The sequence below is a fragment of the Anguilla rostrata genome, chromosome 6, assembly GCF_018555375.3.
Source record: "Anguilla rostrata isolate EN2019 chromosome 6, ASM1855537v3, whole genome shotgun sequence".
NCBI classification, from domain to species: Eukaryota; Metazoa; Chordata; class Actinopteri; order Anguilliformes; family Anguillidae; genus Anguilla; species Anguilla rostrata.
The window spans coordinates 14,019,415-14,043,927 of record NC_057938.1 but is presented as its reverse complement, the minus strand read 5'-3'; the positions used below and the strand labels follow the sequence as shown (position 1 = coordinate 14,043,927).

General features: G+C 40.8%; 1 protein-coding gene across 1 annotated transcript in view; it reads left to right on the top strand.

Moving 5' to 3' along the window:
• Positions 1-24,513, top strand: part of kcnt2a (potassium channel, subfamily T, member 2a) — a 51,782-nt gene that overhangs the window by 18,657 nt on the left and 8,612 nt on the right. Inside the window, exons 7-24 of the mRNA XM_064338523.1 lie at positions 425-499; positions 2,446-2,529; positions 3,970-4,064; positions 7,543-7,723; positions 8,196-8,360; positions 10,199-10,335; positions 12,694-12,757; positions 14,613-14,721; positions 14,986-15,094; positions 15,747-15,896; positions 16,356-16,585; positions 17,410-17,623; positions 17,889-17,994; positions 18,173-18,345; positions 18,706-18,777; positions 19,985-20,119; positions 21,804-21,915; positions 23,420-23,521. Of these exons, the coding sequence (XP_064194593.1) occupies positions 425-499; positions 2,446-2,529; positions 3,970-4,064; positions 7,543-7,723; positions 8,196-8,360; positions 10,199-10,335; positions 12,694-12,757; positions 14,613-14,721; positions 14,986-15,094; positions 15,747-15,896; positions 16,356-16,585; positions 17,410-17,623; positions 17,889-17,994; positions 18,173-18,345; positions 18,706-18,777; positions 19,985-20,119; positions 21,804-21,915; positions 23,420-23,521 (2,313 nt within the window). The remainder of the gene's footprint in view (positions 1-424; positions 500-2,445; positions 2,530-3,969; positions 4,065-7,542; positions 7,724-8,195; positions 8,361-10,198; positions 10,336-12,693; positions 12,758-14,612; positions 14,722-14,985; positions 15,095-15,746; positions 15,897-16,355; positions 16,586-17,409; positions 17,624-17,888; positions 17,995-18,172; positions 18,346-18,705; positions 18,778-19,984; positions 20,120-21,803; positions 21,916-23,419; positions 23,522-24,513) is intronic.

Sequence of the window (24,513 nt, the reverse complement as noted above, 5' to 3'; positions counted from 1 at the left end):
ATTCCCAATTCCCATGTAAATCAGTTGTGTTGCTATCACCTTAATTTAAAAATGTCAAATATTTTTGTCTGTGATTTGGACTTCAGGTGTTCACAAGTTAATTGCTGTTAGGAACTACACCTGTGTCCAGCATCCGGACTGTTTGAAATGACTGTTTGAGAGTATCATGTGCACCTTAATGAAGGTGAAATATCCAAACTGTTGTTTCCTCAGATAATAAAATAGATTTGAAGAAGTGCCGTGTCATTTTTCTATGATTTCTATTTCCTTATTAACCATAAAATGGGATGCAATGTTCTTGTATTTTACTGTTTGAAATTAGATTGAGGAGATGGCTCTCCAAGTTCATGTAAATACATTTTTTTTACTCTGTTGTCATTAATTTTAAATTTCAATTTCACATTTGTTTCACATTACTTTCCAGGGAAATATTTGGGACCAGGTTCTTCGCATGCCATTCTTTCTGGAGATGATCAACTCTGTGCCCTTTCTGTTCACGGTAAGAAGAACTGAGCACTAAAGCAGAGCTGGACTCTTCACAGCTCAGGTGTCAGAATCCTGGAGTGCAGTGTCTGCTGGCTTCGACGTGTTGTAGCGCCAGTGATTGATTAATTTAAGTCGCAGATTGACTAAAGAATCCACACAACTTGTTCTGAAGGCCTCAACTGCCGGCTGATTAAATGAAAAGTAGGAATACCTGCAGACACTGCGGCTCTCCAGGATTTGGGCTTGACACCGCTCCTTTACAAAATCCAATTTTTGTCTTTGAGCTTGTTGACCTGGAGTGACTCCAGCGGCTCATTTCCTTTGGTACTATCAGTGGAAGAGAGAGGCTTTATGAATTCCATAATGGGGGGTGCTACCATACATACATAGTCACTGACTGTTATGGACCAATCACAGTTTGACATTATATTACATTAATGTGGAAAATGCTCCTTTCCAGAACTATTACAATGAAAAAGAATGTAAGGGAATCCATCTCAATGTTAGCTGTGCCAGGCCTGTCTAAGAACATCCCTAGACCAGCAGGTGCATGTGCCTCATGATTAAATGAAATGTAAGTTAAGTTAAATATAAAGATAAAGGTCAAGGAATCTGGATTCAAATTGTTGTTATATTCCCTTATATTTATTTCACGTTTTCAACCCAATTATAGCCATTAAATTGTAATTAACATTGTTAGGTTATTGTGACCTGTTCAGCTGATAAGGCCAGGATGGGCGTGTTTCCTGCACTCATTAAAACTAAGGGGTAAATTCTTCAGATATTGTATAAGGAGAGAACGACAGTTATTTATCTGCCACCTAGGACTATAGACTTTTTGCAGCGCTCTGTTTGGGCTCTCCTCTGGTATCCAGACTGTGCGAGAGGTATGGATAACAAAGTCCATACCTCTCTCCTCTGGTATCCAGACTGTGTCTTGGCAGGATAACAAAGCACCTCAGTCGGCCAGATTAAGATTCAGATGACAGTCAGCCATCTAACTGGAGATGTCTGTCAGGCAGGCTGATAAGTGTAGTGAGATCTGTGTGGGAGAGAGGAAAGCCTACCATCAACATAGAAGTGGCATGAAAAACCATGAAAGGAGATTACAGAACTGAGAGATTAAATGAAAAGAGAGAAGAGGAGGGGGCCAAGTATGGAACCTTGGGGGACACTTGTAGGAAGGCCATGGGGTGTAGATAAGCCACCATTACAGGATGAACTTCCCAGAGTGGGAAAGGATTCAACCAGCATGAGATTCCCAATGTGGTCAGGGTGGGGAGGGGGAGCATATTTTCAGCCATGTCAAATGCTGCAGAGGTCTGGTAGGATTTCGACAGAAGACAGTAAAGATGCTCTAGCTGATTGAAGTGCTTCAGTGATGAAGAAGCGGACTGTCTCCGTCGAGTGGCCAGACCTAAAGATAGACTGGAAGGGGTCAAGAAGGTTATTCTTTTAGAGCAAGTGAGAGAGTTTCCTGGAAAAGATGATTGGTTCAATCATTGGTGGTACATGATGTCTCCAGCTGTTCTGGGTTCCATAAAGCCTCACACTCTTGCCAAGAATTCTAATTCATGCACTTTGCTTAATTGAAATACAGCTTAGCCTCATCCTGTATCTTGCAATCTAACAGATTTCTGAGAACAGTTTCCTGACAACAATTCTACTCTTCTACCAACCATAGAAATTGTCTGTAGTTACAGATAAAACCCTCTCTAAGTGCCCTACTTGAGCAAATAATTATAACTGTAACTTCATTTTTGAGCAATCACCATAGTTTTCCACCCGTAACCTGCATTTCATTGAGACTCTTAACTAAACCCACCTGTGGACATTTGTGTACTATGTAATGTGTACTGCAATAAACTGAAAACACTGAAATAATTTACAGGTGAATGCACAGCTTGGTTTCCACAATTAGGCTGTGAGTGGGTTACACTTGTTTCTCTGTCCCTTCAGATTATGTGGAATCCATTACGAAACCTCTTCATCCCCGTGTTTCTTAACTGCTGGCTGGCCAAACATGCCTTTGAGAATATGATAGTGAGTATCTGCATCCATTCTAACACATTTCTATCATACTTAAGTCTAACAAGGCTAACATTTTCTTTCACCCCCAACTGTGGAAAGCATTATTCTTTCTCATCATTACATGTTTTGTGGAGAAGAGTGAGCAACTGCAGGAGAGAAAGCATTTCACATACTTTTGACCCTTGTTTCTGTACAGGGTATCATCACGTTATGTTTCTTAAAGTTTCCTGTTATAAACATTTAAGCAAGTAATCTTTAAGGATTTTATGTATGGACACACATATCAATTCCTAGTTAAATTTTTTTTTTTTTTATATCGAGAAATTTTTCTTCTTACCTATGGAAGGACAGATGCCTGGATTAGCCATGGCTGACTAGCTGTATAAATGCACAATTATCAACAGACCAGACATCCCTGTTCTTCAGTCCCTGTGATGAAACGCTATGTTTACTTCACAAGGCACCTAGAAAAAGAGTCAAAACAACAAATGGCTTTTAAAACACTCAAAGATATTAGTTTCACATTATAAACTATCCATTGGGCTAATAGATGTAATTGATGCAATGATAATCCAACAATATCTTAAGTAAAATTCATATACTTTACATTACAAACATTACAAAACAGGCCAAATAATGCCCCCCTCCCTCTAATAGTATAGCATGATGATGAGAAAAATAGTTTCATATACGTAGTAAAGCAACAGGAATAAATAGTCAATGTCTGATTTTCCTTGTGTTTTTTAGGTAAAAATAGCCACCCACCCCCTCATGCATAAAAGGCAATAATTTACTGGTCACTAAGGGATTTCATGTTATGATGCAGTTCTGAAGGATATATGCATTTCAACACCCCCGATATTCAAAGTAAGGTTACGCCCTTGTAGCAGATATCAGTAGACGTCAAGTGAAGTCAAACTTTATTCAGAGTGCATTTATACAGAAAATAATTATTAAATATAAAGAAAAATTGGGAAGGGAGAGGGTGGGTAATTAGTGAAGGGGCTATTCATAGCCCAAGGTAAAAAGGTGAGTTTGTATTCTGGATCTGAAGACTGAGCAAATCCCATGAAGCATAGTAAAATGTCTGACTGAATTGTGTTCTGAATTTTTTAAATATAGATTTATTAAATATACAAAACAAATTGGTCAGTTTCCTGTAGCAAATTCTGGCAATATTTTTGCAACATTAATCATTTCAAAGTGTTTCAGTTAGCACTTTTTAATAAAGGCAGATCTGACTAGGGGAATGTTTAAAGATATTCAGTATCATTGCTTAGTGAACATTAAAGGTGTGAGAAAAGAAATGGCATATTTGCTGAGGAATTTGTCAGTCACGGTGGCATGTTGAATTCTCCTTCAAATGGATCTCTAGCAATTAATGAAGTGCTTCAGCACTGGGGGCATGTTGGCTACGTGCAGAATGTGTTCTGACACCTGCTTTTTCTCCAGAACGACCTTCACCGAGCCATTCAGCGCACACAGTCTGCAATGTTCAATCAGGTCCTCATTTTGATCTCCACGATGCTCTGTCTGATATTCACTGGGTGAGTTTTATGTTCAAGTATTTTTTCAATTAGACCCAACAGAGACCGACTGCTGTGACTTTAACTACTGGCTTGTACTGCACGCCTAATGGAAATTTGAATTAACCACAGTACATTGCAATAATTTTCTGGCCCTTTGTGAGCTAATGTGAGTGATGGACAGCCTTTAAGGAGGTTTTTTTTAATGTCCTTAACATGAGTCCGACATGAGGCTGTATTGGGTTATTGACAGTGTGAATTGCCACTAATTGTCTCTGGGTTCCTCTTGTGAGCACAAAGCACTTAGTGTCATTTGCCACAAAATGTACTCTGCTGGTTTCATAACCCAGTGTACCCATGAAATATGTAAGGCAGGGTTTCTGTTTCCTCTAATTCAATCTGTGTGCAAATGCCACAAGGAACATTACGTCTTAACCATTACTTGCAAGTTTAAAATCCTGCTTCCTGGAAAAAAATCGGCTTTTATTTGCATGATGCAATTCCCGTAATTACTGATTACGTGAGACTAATGTAAAAAAAGCCAATCCTTGATATAAACAGGTTTCGGAACCTGATGATGAGAAGCTTTCCTAAATTAATGCAGTCTTGGCAAACAAATAGGGCAATGTGGTTTTGTTGAATTTTGAGGAATGTGAGAAAATACTGAGGGCTTTTTGAGTACATAGGGATATCCTCTCTGCTGCTAACCTACTGTCAAAACCACATCTCCACATATTTATAGATACAGCTCCTTTTTATGATTCTGTGCCAGGAAAGGCTGCACCCGTAGCTTAGCTGTCCTGCTGAGCGATTGCCTCTACATCATGCTCTGAGATTGCCTATGCTAATAAGCTTTCTGAGTTATACTCATCGTCTACAGTGTGTCGCGTGTGCTCGAAGTCATTTTTTTACATTCTACATTTATGGTGCTAATTTTCTTTTTTACACCTTCTCTCTCAATGCAAGACTCATAAAATATGCTGAACAATGTTGAATATATAATACAACTGCTACTACTACTAATACTACTACTACTATGAAGAACTATGAACTACTACTACTACTACTACTACTACTACACCCGCTTGTCATTCCCGTCACGGTGACTCAGAGCATGAGCGCATTCACGGTTCAGGTTCCCCTGATTGCAATTAAGATATTTCCCGCTAATCTCTTCCTCTCCCATGCCGCACAACAATGCCCAGCCCCCCTCGTCTGTGTTCGTGTCTTCCATCATGTGGCCCGATGGCATTGAGGTGTTGGGTTTGGTGCTCTGCAAAATAATCCCCACAGTCAATATTTACCAGCTGGTCATGAATATTTATCTGCCACTGTCGAGGCGCATCTTACCGCTCCCCGGTTTGCTAACTGTATTCAGAGCAAGAGGAGGAAGAGTCTTTATGCAGCTACACTGCTGCAGCCCTCAAGTGGTGTCAACGGTACACCTGGGTATGTGACAGCGCCTCAGTTAATTAAAGGCCACACAAAACTTGTTTGGTAAACAAGTCTAAATGCACTTATGCGCTTGTGTCTGTGCTTCTGAGGGAAAACAGACCTGCTGAGGGGACAGATGTCAGTACAGAACGAGGGACCCCCACAAATTTCATCACCGATGCTGTAGAACAGCAGGTGATGCGAAGCCGAAGCAAAATAGATAAGGAGCGATGATCTTAACTAGCATGTCCGTAGAGGAAAACTGCATATTTGCCAGTGTACTGAAAGAGGATCAAGAGGTGTGTTCCGGAAACCCTGATGCGCGTTTAATAATCTTGGAATAAACTGTAACTACTCTATTATGTGTAATTAATATATAATGTTATTACTATTAACCACTACTGACTCCTGGTGTATTAGTGTTCCTATGATCTGTGAACAGCATTTTCTTTTTTGCTGGACAGATTAATCATATGGAATTATATATAAGTTCTTGTGGAGCTGAATTAATATATGCATGTCAGTTTTACATCCCCTGAATCAGAATTTTTACTTAAACACTGATCACTGTCCCCTGTCCAGAGTTTAATTATTTTTAGTTAAAAAAAAATGGTGTAACTGCCTCTCCACATTAGTGGCAATTTACACAGGACACGGCTCAATTTCATTTTAATAGTCTATTTCAATCTGCCAAAATCACATCTTCACAAGCTTGCAGTACAACCTGTCAGTTTGAAAAAAGTTATATCCTGTATTTTGAAGGTAGCATTCAGATATAAACAGCAGGATCAGATGGTAATGTTTTTAAGAAATAATAAATGAAATATAATATTCCTGTAAACAAGATCCATCATCTTTGTTGAGTTAGTAACGGACTCCAAATGTATTGTTCTGATAACCGTCAAACCGAAATCCATTAACCAAACAAAGGATGGCTCACGCGCACAACCACCTAATCTAGGCAATCTTGCCTGTGCACCCACTGAGGTCAAAGATCATTTTAGACCATTACTGAAAGTCAGGATGGAACCTTTGCGGGTAGATCACTGGAAGTTAATACTGACCGGAAGAAGTAATGCGAAAGAGGCCAGAATGCCATATAGACTGTCCTTGAGGAATATTGCTTCTTCATTTGATGATATGACATTATTACTAGACACGTGTGATCAGCAGTGACCAGTTATGTCATTGCTATTTTAATATGTAATAATTGGTGACTTTAATTAAGACAAGCCCTTCTCAACAGCATAATGTGTTCTTTGACTATATGCCAGATGCATTTGAAGTAATGCTCAGACAGTCTGTGCTTTTGTATAGTTGTCACGTACCAAATTGATTTGTGGTCAGGATGAAACATGTACCAGCTCAGAAGGTCATCTTGATTGTTGATCACTACTCAATTAGATCCACAAAAACACTGGGCAACAATTGATCATTAAGCCCATTTTTCTTGTTGAGACAGAAACACCTGCATTTGTTATTGACAAAGTAAGGCTGCATGCATGAAAGCGTTTGAAATAACAGCCATTTACTAACATAAAATTGTGTTATATGACAGTTCCATACTGAGAGTCTGGAGATTTAGTTAGTTTGGGCTGACCTATACAATCTGAATGCATGTGTGTAAGTGAACATGCTTTGTAGGCACATCGCACATGGGCTGCAGATTATTATTAAGAAATTATTAGACTCACCCAAAGTAATTCTGGAACAGAAAAGAAGAAGCATTGGCCAGGACTCGATCAAGATTCATCTTTAACTTTGATTTTGAGAAAAGAGGTGTCAGATTTTTTTTCTTCGCAAGCACGGTGTGACATTTCATAATCCACATAACAGCCACTCTCCTCCCGAGTAAAGCCACAGGCAGTGTGGGACACAATAGGGTGTGAAAGTCAAGCTGCCTCGGGGGGTTGTCACATAGCTAGCATAAATGTCCAGAATTAGTAGAATATGAAATCACAAATGGAAAAATATCCCAGTCATTTTAAATGTGTTAAAAACCCATTTATATTTAAAATCACCATGTAAGTGCTTTTCTTACGGGGCTGCTTTTGTGACTGAGCAGCATCTGTGGGATTCAGCACTTGGAGCGGGCGGGAAACAAGCTGAGCCTTTTTGACTCCCTGTACTTTTGCATCGTGACCTTCTCCACGGTGGGCTTCGGCGATGTCACGCCGAACATCTGGCCCTCCAAGCTGCTGGTTGTCATCATGATCTGTGTTGCCCTCGTCGCGCTGCCAATCCAAGTAAGCGCCCCCACCTGAGAGTGAATGATATGGTTAACACCGGCTCCAACAGAAAATCAATAGAAGCTAATTACCTTCCTTTAAGGGTTTTGCCACAGCTACTGCAGTTGGGCTCAGTCTGTTTCATGGTATGTTGCTTTATGCAAATTAAGACAAAAAAAAGGCAGAAAAGAATGTAAAACATAAAAACATTTTTCTTAGTTGCCAATGTCATCTTCAGATGGGAAACAATGACACATTGAAATATTAGTGATGATAGTGAGGTTTCATGAACTCCATCATTTGTGAAGCTATAATGAGCTGTCATTGGGTCCAAGCAAATGAAATGTTTTTGCTCTACGTGGGAACGCCCAATGATTGATTCAAATCAATGAGTCACTGATAGCATGTCTTTTTCATTTAATGAAATGCCTGTGCTCCTGTGGTGATTGTTTATGTCCAAATTTCAGATGAATTTGCATGTCATTGACAGTTTGAGCAGTTGGCTTACATTTGGATGGAACGACAGAAGTCCGGAGGGAACTACAGTCGACACAGAGCGGAGACGGAGAGACACGTGGTCTTGTGTGTCAGTTCCCTGAAAATCGACCTCCTCATGGACTTCCTCAATGAGTTCTACGCTCATCCAAGGCTACAGGTGATGGACTGCAGATCTCAGTTTAGTAAAAAAAAAAAAAGAAGATATGAATGCCATTTGTTTCTTACGGTTTCTGGCAAAGGATAAATACTCAGTGAGAATAACAGCCTACCTACAGACCGATGAATAGAGATCAATAATAAGCGATTTAATTAGTTATTTTTCCACAGAGCAAGGGACAAGGTCTGACTAAGGCTGAGTAATAGAAGTTTCTCACTAGACAAATAATTAAATTCATTAATGATTAATATTTTTTGATGCTTCATAAAATGGTCGCTGTATTTCCCTTACCCTGGGAAATAACACACTTGACTATTGGACCAAAATATTGTTGGTCCAATTACTTACAACTAAATCATTAACAATTTATAAAGCATGAAAATCATTTTAAATATTGTTTTTAATGAGGATCAATATTTCTGCACCTGGGGCTGTTCTCTTAAATTCGAAAACAAAACAAAAACTCTCAAAGCAGTTAAAAGCAGTGTTAAGGCAACTGCAGGCTTGTTAGCAATGCATGCACAAGGCCTAGGTCACTAGGTAGCTATTCTCTGTGGTTGGGGAGGGGAAACAGCCTGCAGTAGGTAGATAGCTCTGTCTAATTGGTAAATTAGCCGGTGCACTTCTGTCACTGAAACACACAAGGCTGCTATATAGCCTCCAGCTAAGGCTAATTATGCTGTATGGTCTTTGTTACTGTCTCGATAGATGCACTTTAGCATTTTAGGTGAATCTGAGCAAGCCAGCTAGGCATCTGTTTTGATGAAAGGCTGGATAGTCATTGCTTTTTGTCTGATTACATATAATTGAAAAGTTGGTGTAGCTTCCACATAGAACAAATATGACAGCCATTAAGTTTAATGGCTGTTACATGCTGACATCCTCATATGTCCAAAATAATAATATCCAATTTTATCCCTGAAAAATGTCAAATTCTCAGTGGTGTATAGATATGGGGTATTGTCTCCCAAGATATGATTTGACAGACTGCATACTTGCCATGCCAGTAACTGTTGACAGATTCCCTGCAAGTAGTTATCCAATGTGTTTTTTTAATTGGATGTCAAAATTGATTTGAACTTAGAAAAATCAATAGGCATTAGATTAATATTCACCAGGGAAAGACCTCATGTCTGCGGCATACCCCACAGCATGCACACCAAGTTGTCTGCAAGCCTGAAAACCTTGACTAATGAGTTTAGAACAAAACAATTAGTTCCAATTGTTCCCCTAGTTTACATTTCCAATAGAAACTGTCCAGGTGCGCATAGAATAAGGCGTTGATAGTTAACTAAGGAACAGTATGTATGTTTAAAGAGCATGCTTGTGTGTGTGTGTGTGTGTGTATGTTCATGTATATGTGTTTATGTACATACATTCTGAGAGGCATTACTTACAGTATGCAACTCATTTATGAGCCTCTGATATTTTCCCCAGGAGGATATACTGCAAGACTGCAGACCTTTAATTCCCAACTCCCACACTATCTTATGATGATGGGAAATGGTAAAAGAACAAACAGTTTGTGAATGACAGAGAGGAAAGATGTACCTGCTGTATGGAATATCAAAGATGTTGATAATGCTTCATGGACCAACCCAGACCGGAGTGGCAGATGATGAATGGCTGAAGCAGCTTGCACAGCTCCCAGACCATTGAGTGAAGTGCAGTTCTGCTCTGCTCTTTCTGTAGAGCGTGCTCATAAACAGGCCGTAAATCACTGAGCAGACCTTGGGTTGGGGAGTAGGAAGCTCGTTTGGCCTAATAGGATCTGCACTGGAACCATTTCCCAAACGGCTCATTTGGTCACGTTTGTTTGCCTCCGGCCTGCCCTGCAGGACTACTACGTCATCATCCTGTGTCCGACCGAAATGGATGCCCAGGTGCGGAGGGTCCTGCAGATCCCACTGTGGTCACAGAGGGTCATTTATCTCCAAGGGTCGGCTCTGAAGGACCAGGACCTGCTCAGGGCCAAGTGAGTGTTTTCTTACCTCATCGGGCCGAGCCCTATTGTGATGTCATGCTACAAATTACTCTTAACTATGTGTCACAAATGCAGGCTGGGCCCTGTAGTTTTCAGGATCAAATCTTTGGGCTTTGTTGATAGCTCATTTTGAGTCTAGGCAGTGTCAGGGCAGTGGCAGGGCACTGTCATGGATTTAACTATGACTGGGGGTCCTTGCAATATTGAGTGCCAGGCATCCACAGGCTACTAGCAGGAATTAGTGAGAGATACTCCCCTCCTCCAAATGGAACTTTCCCTCTTCTATAGAACTGGGTGGACTGTAGTGTGAAAAATAGAAGGCAGTGAGTGCATTAAAATATCCCATCCACATACCATGCATTATAAATAATATACATTTAGGAGCCTGGAACCAATTGAGCTCACACAGATATTGAACTGGAAGAGCACATTTCATGTGCTGTTTATATAAACTGAGGGCTCCTGATTGAATGCCCTTCCAACTGAAATCCCTTCCCACCGAGGCGATGCTGTGGCCAGTTGTGCACCCGCCCTGGATGGCCCTGCTCAGATAAAGCAGACTTTGACAGTGCTTTAACAGCGTTCCACGTGTTTACACCTCCACGCCATTGGCCTTTGGGAGAGCTTGTTGCAGGAGTGTGAATGTTTGCAGTCCTTTGTGTGCAGGTGTGGAGGGCACAGCAGTGACTAGAGAATGGAAAAATTGGGGGGAGGGGTAAATATTTTCACGTACACACACATCATTATTATTCAGTAAGAAGTGAGAACCAAAGGCTTTTAACCCATCTCTTTTGATCTGAGCGTGGAATCACACACTTTGCGTGAAGGCAGAGGGCAAAGCTGCCTGTGCTTTACTACCATCTTCTGGTCAGTCTGGAGAGTGCAGAATCAGAACGATCATGGTGGACAATCCTGCAGGTGGACAATCCAGGGCTCAGTAAAATTCCTGCCATATGTTTCTTCCAACCATAAACTCAGCCAGCAGATTTCACTAATTAGTTCTACCTCCTGGCTGAAGCATTGTGATCAATTGCAAATCCAGACAACTGGAAAAAAAAACATACTGGAGAAAAATGTTTTAACTGTTTTCATTTTTTGACATAATACAAGTGTCTTGGATGACAAAAACATGTTGCAGTGAAAATATTTTAATTTGTATTATTGATTTTATTTTATTAAATGTCGCTTGTAGTGTAGGTTTCCACTTAGTAGAATATATTGTTTTGAGATAAGACCATAGAATTGCCGGGGAAATGAGGATTAAGTAAAATATGTTTAATTTCTGAATCCATCAATTTTAACAGCTAACATACTTGTTTAATGTTCAGCACTCTGAATACAGAACGTCTTTTTAATGTTATAGGGAAATTAACCCTCTCCTTGAGAGAATTGTGGTGACATTAAACATTAAGCATTTTGAGAACTTTTTGGGAGTGACAGCCAATAATGGCTATTGTGAAAATATTTGTGAGATACCATGTAGAGAGACTATAAACCAGGTTAAAAATCCAGCAGTGACTCTCTGGCTTCTGCTTTATACTGGTATGGACCGACCTAGAATCTCCAACATAGCACCCATAGGAGTGTTCACCAATTTTTAGGTACAGAATCCTAATAGTATGAGGTAGGCCAGTGTGAGGTTTCCCAGGCCACCCTTGTTAATGCACACACACTCTCTCTCTCTCTCTCTCTCTCTCTCACACACACACACACACACATACACACACATACATACCCACACTCATGCACACACACACATTTAAACCATTGATGGCTACCCCTTCAGTTCCTGCTCTCTGTGTCTTATTTCACTGGCCTAGCTCTTTGAAGTTTCCTAGGGCGCAGAACAGGCCAACTGGTGAATTAGAGGGCTGATAGTATTATGTCCGCTATAGGGGACAAAATGAATTGCAAGGTCTTATAAGTTTATAAAAACCCCATTAAATGCATTGAACATAAATCAGTCACCAGACTTTAAAATCAATAATGGGAGCTACTTAGTCTAAAGTTTTTTGTTCATATTTATAGAGCATTATATGTGCATACAGATTTTAAAATAGTGATTTTTTTATGATCATTATTTATTCCCAAGCAGCCTTCCTCTTTCCTACTATTGGTTGGACATTTCTTTATATTTTATTAACAAAACTTGTAGAGCTTATCGATTTTTGATATTCCGACTCGTACATATTGATGTCCGACTGTGGCTTACTGCTTGTTGATTGAGTCTCGTGTGTTTCAGTTGCCATACAGCATACTGCTTATCCACGTTTGTGCCAGTGTGGCATTTGCAATGTATAATATGTGTAACCTCCATGGCGTATTGAACTTTTTTATTTTTTTTCCTAGACTGGACAATGCCGAGGGCTGCTTCATCTTAAGCAGTCGTTATGAAGTGGACCGTACAGCTGCGGTATGTTGCTTGGGGTCGCGTCCCTCTAGATTTAATTAGCAGGGTCTGTGTCAGTAAATATTGGTATGACTGATCGCTGCTGTGCTATAATTTATTTGAAGTACAGACTGGTAGTTCGAGGCACATTTTCAGCATTCCTGCTCATCTGCTTTTTCATGAGAATTCCAGATAGTACGTGACTGATACACCACATCAGGGCCGGCCCGTGGCATAAACGCTCTGTGCGGTTGTTTAGGGCCACAACCGCTAGGGGGGGAGCACATGACCACGAGGGGGGGCCACACGATCCATTGTTTATATAAGGTAAATAACATTATTTTCGTTACCCCCCCCCCCCCCCAACCCTGACCGCTCAACAGAATCCAACAGCACCAAATCCGCTCGACCACACATTTGTTAAGGGCCACCAAAATCCTAGGGCCGGCCCTGCACTACATGGCCAAAAGTATGTGGACGCCTGACATCCAACATCTCATCTTAGATTATGGGCATTAATATGGAGTTAGTCCACCCTTTGCTCTAGTTCAGGCTTTATACTAGATATTGGATCATTGCTGCAGGGATTTGCTTTCATTCAGCCAGAAGAGCATTAGTGAGGTTGGACACAGCTTGGGCGACTAGGCCTGGCTCACAGTTGGCTTTCCAAATGATCCCAAATGTGTTGGATGGGGTTGAGGTCAGGGCTCTGTGCTGGCCAGTCAAGTTCTTACACACTGTTCTTGACAAAACTATTTCTGTATGGACCTCACTGTTCACGTTGTTATGCTGAAACAGGAAAGGGCCTTCCCCAGGCTGTAGGGGAAGCACAAAATCAGCTAGAACGTGACTGTATGCTGTAGCATTAAGATTTACCTTCACTGGAACTAAGGGGCCTAGCCAAAACCACGAAAAACAGCCCCAGACCAAGGGGTGTCCAGATACTTTTGATCATATAGTGTATGTAGTCAGTGCAATCTGTCTGCTCAGCTGGAAGCAGTGCATTTAGGCTCTTCTGGGCATTCCCACATGCTCCAACAGGAATGTTTTAAACATCAGATAGATATCAGATATCAGATAGTATCGGATAGTTGTCTAATTCAAAATTCCATTTTAAATAGAAATTAATAATAGCGAAGGTCCAAAGATGAACAAAACAACACATGACGTTTGGCCCTTCTATTTAGCTGCTAGCTTATTGCAAGCTGAGCCAGTTTCTTTTTGGTCCCAGCCTGAACCAGCAGGCACTCATTTGCGCCCTCGTTAGTGTTTACTCATACAGGGGAATTAGCCACAGGAGTCTCATCCCAGATCACCATTACACTCAATTAGCTCCTACTGTTGCTGCTGCTCGCCCTTGCCTTTGCCTTCAGGTTGCACCCCCTGTCCATCAAAATTGCATCATGACCTGAGGGGGCTTTCGGCACTGGAACAGTCATAATGAGCACTGTACAGACATAGTCTGTCAAAAATCCCCATTCGCCACTTTTAACAAATTTAAATGGGGACATTAAACAGACTGTGGAACTGGTAGAGCCAATTTGACAGACACCAACAGATGTGAAATCAAAACAAACATTTCAAATTGACTGAAATATTTTAGGAGATGAAAAGTAATCATTTTCCTCCAAGATGAGAAATATTTTTTCTTTCTTTTGTCTTTTCAATTGTAAAGCATTGAACTTTTTCTGTCATATTCTAATTTGATTTAGATAGGAATGGCAGTTCTCTTGTGGAGTCTTCAGTTTCTAATTAGTGCATGGAAGATTCAAAGCATTGAGATTATATTAAATTTGCTGTCTTTTTTTCTTCATTACAGCCAATTGTATTATGTGTGTGTTTGTGTGTGTGTGTGCATTTATGTGTATGTGTATTTCAGGATCATCAGACAATTTTAAGAGCTTGGGCAGTGAAGGACTTTGCTCCTAATTGCCCCCTGTACGTCCAGATTCTCAAGCCAGAAAATAAATTTCATGTGAAGTTTGCAGGTAAATAACAGAACAGAATGATGGCATCATGCCGTTTAGGTTACTCTGGGTAAATGAATAATAAGAAAAGTAATCACATCCAGGTGTCCATGAAGTAACTCGCATGAAATGATAATTACACAGCGAACTCTGACAGCACATAATTGTCGGAGTAAACATAAGACACACAAGTAAACAAAGATATTGGCCTGACTCCCAGGTGCCATGCAATTTTATTCTGTTGAATGAACACATTTTCCTTCTTTATTTTTATTTTTTTGCCAGATCATGTTGTGTGCGAAGAGGAGTTCAAGTATGCTATGCTGGCCCTGAACTGCGTGTGCCCGGCCACGTCCACGCTCATCACCCTGCTCGTGCACACCTCCCAGGGACTGTGAGTTCCCACAATGCACCTGCGCGTGTTTTCTGTGCGGTTGTCCGCTAGTTAGAATGCCGAGCGCTGTGCCAGTGGGTCATGTGCTTGAACCCCGACGGGCGGGGAGCTTCTGCCTGAACCCTGAGGGAAATACCGATTACCAAGCAGCTGATGAATCATGTACTGCACAAAATGGCTCAATCTCTTGTACTGGGTGAGGGCAAGCTAATGAGTGATGCAACAGGGGGAGCTATTACTCACAATTACTATTTAATAGAATTATTTTTATATTTAGATTATTAGATTACATAACCTATTAAGCTAATTATGCATCATTATACATAACTAATTGCATTTTTCAAAGCTGCATGAAAACCCATCTCCTCTCTAATGCCTACTCCCATTTACAGTGTCCCACTTTGTTATGCTTTCTTCTAGAAGTTATTTTCCTCTTGTTTTTCCCTCATTTTGTTGATGACTTTTTGTTTAAACTATTCTCTATTTTAGTCTTTTTTTTTTTACTTTTAATACTGAGCATAGTTAAGCCCTTTCAGGATATATTGTAAAAGAAATGTATTTTTATTGTTTTTTGCTGTTATATGACAGTTGTATGACAGTTGTCAGTATACAAATAAATGTATTAGCATGACAAGGTGACTGGTTTTTCCAGGGAAGGGCAGCAGTCTCCAGAACTGTGGCAGCGAATGAGTGGGAAGTATTCTGGAAATGAGGTCTACAGCATTATCCTGGAGCAGAGTATCTTCTTTGCTGATTATGAGGGGAAGAGCTTCACCTATGCATCCTTTCATGCCCACAAGAAGTGAGTAGCAAGGCTTGTTTGCCATATAAGATTATATTATATATTATCTATCTCTGGCAAACTTTCTAAAGCATGCTATCACCCACTGAGTGAGTGAGTTATGCATTACACCCATATTAAAATTGAGCCTGACATATGTTCAGTTGTTGAATTGTGAAATGTTAAATGTTTTATTACATGTCAAAACAACTGCATGTACACTATAACTAATGCAACGGTTGGAACAGGTGCCTTCTTTATTTAGACTGATTGGAAGTGAACTTATTTGCCATGTGCCATCTTGAAACCCTTCCCCCTACCTACTGGCTGCATTGTCTACATTGGAAATTTTCCATATGGTCTGTGGATGCTCAGTAGTATGGGCTGGCATTTGTTTTGAGAAGCAAAGGTTTTACAGAACTGTGCAGTCTGCTCGAGGGATGAAGGTGTTCACGTGATTGCTGGTTTTTGCATCTGCAGGTATGGGGTGTGCTTAATTGGTGTACGCAGAGAGGACAACAAGAACATCTGTCTGAACCCTGGACCCCAATACATCATGAGCGCCTCAGACACCTGCTTCTACATCAACATCACCAAGGAGGAAAACTCCACCGTCAAGACAAAGCAAGAAAAAGGCAAAAAGAGGTCACCGCTGGCTGGCTTTCATGGACCCACTGGACTTCCTGTGCACAGCATCATTGCTAGTGTGGGTAAGGGCAATGCAGTAGAACTAAAGACTCCTTAGACTGCACTTCCTCTGCACAGCATCATCATTACCGTGGGCAAGGACAATGTTGTACACTCAACAGAGTGGACTTCCTGTGTACATATTCAAAAGTGAGTTGTGTAGGCAGGAAATGATCTATGCTCGCTATAATATCCTTCCTGTCATTAAAGATTTAATTATAAAGACACTAGAACTGTTTGCTATGTCTCACTTGGGAAAAATACCATTAGTTGTTAAATAAGTGCTTGGCTTTGAACTTAAAGAGCATGACAATATAATTTATTCTAGACTGAAAGAGTTTTGACTTTTAAGAGAGTACAGCATTTTAAAGTTTCAGACAGCTGGCCATTTCCCCAAAATATGTCTTGATTAACTGTCTGAAAAAAATGTAGCTAAATATTCAAAATATAGCTGAATACTCCTAAATTACAGCCAAATGCTTTACTTGTTCTTTTTTTCCCCCCACATTCAGTTGCATTTGCTTAGCACATCATTGTTCATTAATGCTAAAAACTCAATGGCACAGTACCGAATAAAACACCTACATACTGTTTGTTGACTACTGATCTAAAACAATACGGCATACTATGACACTTTAATATCTGGCACAGACTGACTGTGGCTCAGCCATTTTTATTGGCAATAGAATCCAGTGAACATTACATTAAAAAAGTAGCAGTATTGACTATCTTGCGCCACCAGGCAATACATGCTTCCATCTTGGCGTTTTTGGGGTACGTCTAACACTGCAGGGTGTGTAAGGTTCACTAAAAAGCCTTACTGGTGTTTATGTGCATTTTCTTTAAGGCACCGTAGCAATAGACCTGCAGGACACCAGCTGCAGGTCTGACTGTAGGCCCACCCTGATGCTTCCTACTGACGATGCCAAGACAGGGAGCCGGAGGCCTAGCATAGCCACCGTGCTGGAAGTGGCTGACCCCTCCTGCCTCCAGACATGTGACCTATTCACCGACCAATCAGAGGATGAAACTTCGCCCTCAGAAAATGAATCGGCTGATGGGTCAGTGCATTAATGCAGCAACCAATATGATACAATTATTGTACAGAACAATTATTGTACAGTAATTATAGCATGTACCAAAATTATAATTTTGTCAAATGATCCAAAATGTTGTTTACAAAATCTTGACTTCACATCTTCCCTGTTAACATTATTGTGAACCACCGCATAAATGTGAATGTGCATTCTTGCATGTTCTCAGGACTCATGTTATCAATGTAGAAGGACTCAAAACAAACTGACACTGCTTCTCTTTTGTTACAAGCTATGTCAAAGGGTATCCTCCAAATTTGCCTTATATTGGAAGCTCTCAGATGTTCTGCCACTTACTGAAAGAAAAAGCACCATTCTGTTGCCTCTGTCTGGAAAAGGTAAAAGTAAATTACTTTTTATGTTGGAGAAGCCTTTAACTCAGTGATATTATCAAGTTATGCAAGATTAAGGACCATGCAATATTCTGTGCTGGATAAATTCCTGGGCGGCTGCAAATTGGCACAGTGAAGTTATCAGCTGATTTTGCATTTAGATTGCTGCATTTTTTCATATTAGGGTTGCAGGCATAACAATTACCAAGATGCCAAAGGGTACCACTTCAAAAACAAGGTGATCATAGTCTCTGCTGAGACAGCGGGGAATGGCTTGTACAACTTCATAGTCCCGCTGCGTGCTTACTTCAGGCCAAAGAAAGAGCTGAACCCCATTGTGCTGCTCTTAGACAATCAGTAAGTATGTTGTGCTATTCTGTTCTATTGAATTATGTTCTAGCTGTATGTAATAACTACAACAATGACAAGAATACTACTACTGCTGTTGCTATTACTACTACTTATAATAATAATAATAATAAAGGTTTAAGTGGCTAGTCTTTGAGGATTCACAAAAAAATATAGCATTTAGAATTAAGTTGCCAAAAACACATAAAAAATATGTTTTCATCCATCATTATTTTATGTCTTGCTAAGCCAAGCTTATGTGCAGGGGAAACGTTCGTCTCCATTTCTCAGTGGAGCAGTTTATAACTGCTCTTTGTTTTTAAATGCATCACATTGAGGGTGACTGAACTGCCACTGCTCATTTTCCAGGCCAGATACGCAATTTCTTGAGGCCATCTGTTGGTTTCCCATGGTTTACTACATGGTTGGCTCCATTGACAAGTAAGTGAGAAGTCTTTGCGTGGGTTGAACATTCTCTGGTGCTTTCTGCATGGATAATATTACTCAAGATATATATATATATATATACCCATATGATACCCATATATCAACTGAGGGGCTCCCCAAAAAGCAGTGAGAGAAGCTTACAGAATCTACCTTTTTCCACTAGAAGGCAGAAAAGGGCCTAAGGGAACATTTGTTTATATTTCAACACATTTTCTCAGAATGCTTGTTTTTTTCCTGCACCAAATATATGGGATATATCAGCTAAGTATGGCTACATATTCTAAATGAAATCATTACATTATACATATACATATGCATTATATGTTGCACATTATTAGACAGACTCTATACAGACACATCTATGCTATTGAAAAAAAAGACAATTCTGGTCTATCAGTGACCTAGCATTGTATTTTTAAAAACACACTATAACCTCTCTGTAGAGAAGGTCAAGATAGAGTAGTACATACATAGGAGTCTTGGTCCTGTTTTATTGTCGGGCAGATAAGAATCTTCCAGTCATGTCTCGGTCTCCTCTCCTCACTATGGCAACCTGCAGCGAGGGTCCAATCAGACCCACAGGTGGTATGCTCAGCTGAACAGCATAGCCTTTGGACACAGTGACCGTGTCACTATGAGAGGGAAATAAAATGGCAACAGAGAGACATACAGCTCCTGCAGAGGAGCAGTGTGTTTGCTGCCCACCAAAACCCTGGAAGGTGAAAGACAGTTGCCTTTGTGGTCAGTGTATTTTTATGTTGAATGTGCAGTACATCTTTTTTTAGATAGTCCTCATCCAGCTCCACATACCGTAATTGTCTCATAATTCAGCAATTAATATTGAAGGGTCCATGTGACTAAAAGTAATAATGTTGTGCTGCTGAATGATGAAAGCTATGCCTGAATACCTTTTTTGGAAATGGGAGTTTTTTCACAAGACTCTGTGTGCATGTGCTCTGAATGTACTGAAAAGAGATGTCCTGTCTTCTTGCTCTGAAGCAGTTAAATGTTTCACAGGTTTCTGGTTCAAACGCGCTATAAAGTACAGCTTTATTTCATGTCAGCTACACCCATTCTGATTGGGCGCTCAGATTCAGCCTCGCTGCAGTGGCATTTGTCCTGAACTTTGTGTAACAACCTGAGCAGATTTACTGCGAAAAGGGGAAGTTTAACCACATGCTTCTCCTGTCTCCCCCTGAAGCCTGGATGACCTGCTGCGCTGTGGTGTGTCCTTTGCTGCCAACGTGGTGGTGGTGGACAAGGAAAGCACCATGAGCGCCGAGGAAGACTACATGGCTGATGCCAAAACCATCGTCAATGTCCAGACACTTTTCAGGTAGGAGATTCTGGAGATACAGGATCCAGATGGTTTTCAGACTAGACAACCCCAGGACCAATCACCAGATAGTGCTCATGTAGAGCAATCCAGAGGATCCCGCAGTTCAGTAAGTGTCACACTGTAAGTCTGGCAATAAACAGAAATACCTCAAATGTACAAAACTCATCGGAAGGAACACTTCCAGGCAGACCACATTGCAGGACCACTGCAAATAAATGGAAGTCCATAAATTTTCAGTCAGGCGACAGATGTTTGTCCAGCAGGAAGTAGTGTTACTGCTCAGGTAGGACAGGTACTGGATCAGCCTTCCTGGGTCATACTGCTGAAAGCAGTCAACTTTGATTTGTCAACAGAGCCGTGTGCATTGCAGGTAGGCTGAACAGAGATCCTTGTCAAAGAAAAAGAGAACAATCAGAACAGGTAGTTTTCCCATTAAATGTTTTCTGTTTTACTCTTGTTCCTGTAAGTGTTACATTGATAGGCTAGGGAATATACAGAGAATACAGATTGTGTATGCGATGCGTGTGTGTGTGTGTGTGTGTGTGTGTGTGTATGTGTGTGTTTACGTTACTCTAGAAGAACTGTGCAGTGGTTTAAATAAAGACAGATCATCTTTGCTAACAGCTGCTGGACAGAGGGATAAACCAAAATCAAGGGGGGAGGGGGGCTCGGTGATGGAAAAGTGAAAGAGAAAAAGGACCGTGCCTGTTTCCTTGGCAACCTTGTCATAGCGCAAGGGAAAATTTGATACCAGAGATGGCAAATTGCCCAATGTAATGACTTGTGAAAAGCAGTGTTCTATGGGAAAGGCCAAACTGAATTCGGTGACTGTTTTCTACACGATGGACGCTCTTGGTACATTGAGGGACATTATATTGATTCATTTGAATTGACTAGAATGCATTCGGTCCATTAGGGCTTCATAAAAATGTTAAAGAAAAAAAAAAAATCGTGTCTGAATGATCCTTGCTGAACTAAACCAATTTTGTCAGTGCCTTCCTATTACAAATAGAAAATCCAATTTTTCATCCTTTTTTTCAAGTACCTTTTTTTTAAGTATCTCACCTGTGAAAAAAAATATTACAGTCTATAGGATATAGTTTACCATGACCGACAGATGGCAATGTTGGTTTTCTGTGGTAAACAAAAGGTGGCATCAAAGTCATTATGCATGTAAATTTAGGACCCGGGCAGTATATATATGTATATATATATACATATATATATATATATACTGAGCCTTCCAGTAAACACGCAGAGGAGACAAAGAGGCATGTCACCTCACTCGTTTGACCTCCTTATTTCTTTATTTTATCTTAAGTGCCATCATTTGTCATTTTTCCTTGCACGCGCCATTCGAAAGCCCTCAGGGCTATTTCTGCTCCAATAATATGGAGTGTGCTTTGCGCGCAGACCCTGAGAGAAAGGCTTACGTACCGACAAGCTTACAACCTTGTGCCTTCTAACAGCTGACAGCCTTTATTTGCTCACATGCTGCGTGTTTGCACTTGGCCAATAATGGAAGTAAGCGACAATGTTTTGTTGTGATATCCTCAACCATACTTTTGTGGGTTTTTTTTTTTGAACTGTAAAATTTTTCAGAGTTTAATTGACAAAGTCATATTGCACAGGAAATGGCCATTTTGCTTATGATGATCTTGATTTTTGATTGGGCCCTCAGGTTGTTTTCCAGTCTCAGCATCATCACGGAGCTCACCCACCCTGCCAATATGAGGTTTATGCAGTTCAGAGCTAAAGACTGTTACTCCTTGGCCCTTTCCAAACTGGAGAAGGTATGAGACAAATTATTCTACTTTTAGCTTGGGAAGAGAAGGGGGGGAATTACAAAGTGTTTTCAATTGCGTATTTCCAAAATTATGATAAAAAATGATGTCCTGGCAGTATAGATGTGGTTAAATTTTTTTTTTTTACGATGGCATATGGTGCTCACATCTTTTACTGCACTGAAATTGAACACAATATTCACTGTAAGGAGGTTAAAAAGACTGCACCGTGTTCTAGCCTAACATGGGTTGATATTGGAAGGCATAACATGGCTGCTGAACTAACACGGCTTAGCCACTCTATATTATAGTTTACATTACAGTAGGTATCACGGTGGACATCATTGCCTGCTAGTCTGAAACATCATCACTGAAACTTCCCCCGCACTCCGCCACCACCCACCCGCTGGATAACTCTCAATCTCCCCACCCTAAATGCTACCGGGCATTTCTAAAAGCTTTTCGATGTCGTGTGGCTGTGAGATACAGTATACGAACCATTAATTCCAATAACGTGGACAGCAATGAAGAAAAAGTCGCACTGTCTCATCTCGCAGGGCAAATTGTCCGCTGGTAAGTGTTTGAGACGGGCGATTGAGCCGCAGTGAGATCCCGGCCCTCTGTTTGCACTCCGGGTGAACAGGCTGGGTCACCTGAGACACAACTGCATTTTTACTGCCTCCTGCGCCCTCCCATTTGGCACGGCGCCGACAAAAATGTTTTCTTACGTGATTTGCCCACATTCTATCCATTTATACAGTAGGATGTTTTACTGACAATATTCTCATATTACAAATAGAGACGTTTGTACCTTTGCTAGGTTTCATGAGCTTAAACATTAATACTTCATTATAGTTAATATTATTATTTTAATATTAATTAAAAACAGTCATTATAACTGGCTTTTTTTGCAAATACTGTTGCATAGTTCATCCTTAGACATAACCGCTTACAGTCTGTTAATCTGTTCATATTATATGAATGTATTCTGAAGCAGTCTGGGTTAAAGACCTTATCCAATAGTTACAACAGCAATGTCCCTTTGCTGAGTTTGTAATACCAGTGCCTTAACATCAACTCTTTTTAGTTTTTCTCAGAAAATGGACTGGTTAGCACTACTGTGTGCTTTATAGTACTTCAAATTCACATTTATAGAAGTGAAAAAAACAACATGATTAAACAGATGGCTTTGCATATTCAAAGATTGTAATTGGCAGCTGAAATTCCTTGAGAAGAAACCGTCAAAACATGTGTGGTTTGTCTCCCATGTTTCATAGCGTATACCATCTGGGGACTTTTATCCTAATGAAAATGCAACAAAATCCCGAACCCCTGACGATTGTAAGCTGCAAAATATATGACCGAATCAATCACATAATATTCCAGCTTTGTGTATATATCGTGTGCTGTGATAGACTGCAAGCTGTGATGCAGTGGTCAGGAGAGGGCAGTGTTGCTTCTCCTCTCATCGCCCTGAAAGGCTTCTGTTGTTTTCCCTGTGTCCCCTGAGCAGAAGGAACGTGAGAAAGGTTCCAATTTGGCCTTCATGTTCCGGCTGCCTTTCGCCGCTGGAAAAGTGTTCAGCGTTAGCATGCTGGACACTCTCCTCTACCAGGTAACATATTCCCACTTTACAAATGCCGTGTCACCCACGGCTGTTAACACCTGTACAGGCCTGCACTTCGCCCCACGCGGTCTCTCCGGGCGTCTGCCACTCCCAAAATGGCACTCGGTGCTGGGCATCCTCATTAATCACCTCTGAACCAATTGGACGTTGCTACACGACAAACCTGCCAATCACAGGGAATACCTTCTGCGGCAGCTGTTGTGGACTTCATGCAATCCCTGAGTAAACCAGAAGACAGGAATTCATCCTCTGGCTTATCAGTGTTACATCTGTGAATGTGAAAATCGATGACACTATAAACCTCACCTTTTCCCTGTCAAAGGGTTGCACTAGACTGTTACAGCATCATTAACTGTGTTTTCATTCATATGATAGGAAGAATAGCTTAAAATGATAATTTATAAGCAATCACAGGCACGCACACACACACACATACACACAAGCACGCACATACACACGCAAACACTACATTCGTCGCAAAATTGGATTCTAGTGTGGTAGCAATCAGGAATAAAAAGAAGAAAAGTACACATAGCAAAGGCCTGAAGCTTATCACTCCACACGTCTGCGTCGTCAGGACAAAGCCGCACACGTGGGCTCCTACCACACATGATGTAGCTTGTGCCCTCTTCCTGCCCGCTTTAACCTGATGCACAGCAACATGTGTGACATGACAACGTGTCACAGTAATACCACTCTTATCTCTGGGCCCTCTAGGATTCTGTAAGCCTGTGGCTGCAGGATGAGATAGACCAGTTAATTTCCTGACAGGCTCCTCCTCGCGAGCGATGCACGTTTCCAGGATTGCATGGTCTAAATTGTGGACGGAGAGTACGGCAGAACTATACCTGCCACCCATGTGGTCCAGGACATTTTTCCCATTCTAAGCTTTCCTGTACGGCATATACTCATTCATCGTTTGTCCTTACATTTTACTTATGAAGTCCCCGCCCCCCCACATCATAAAATGTCAAATTTCA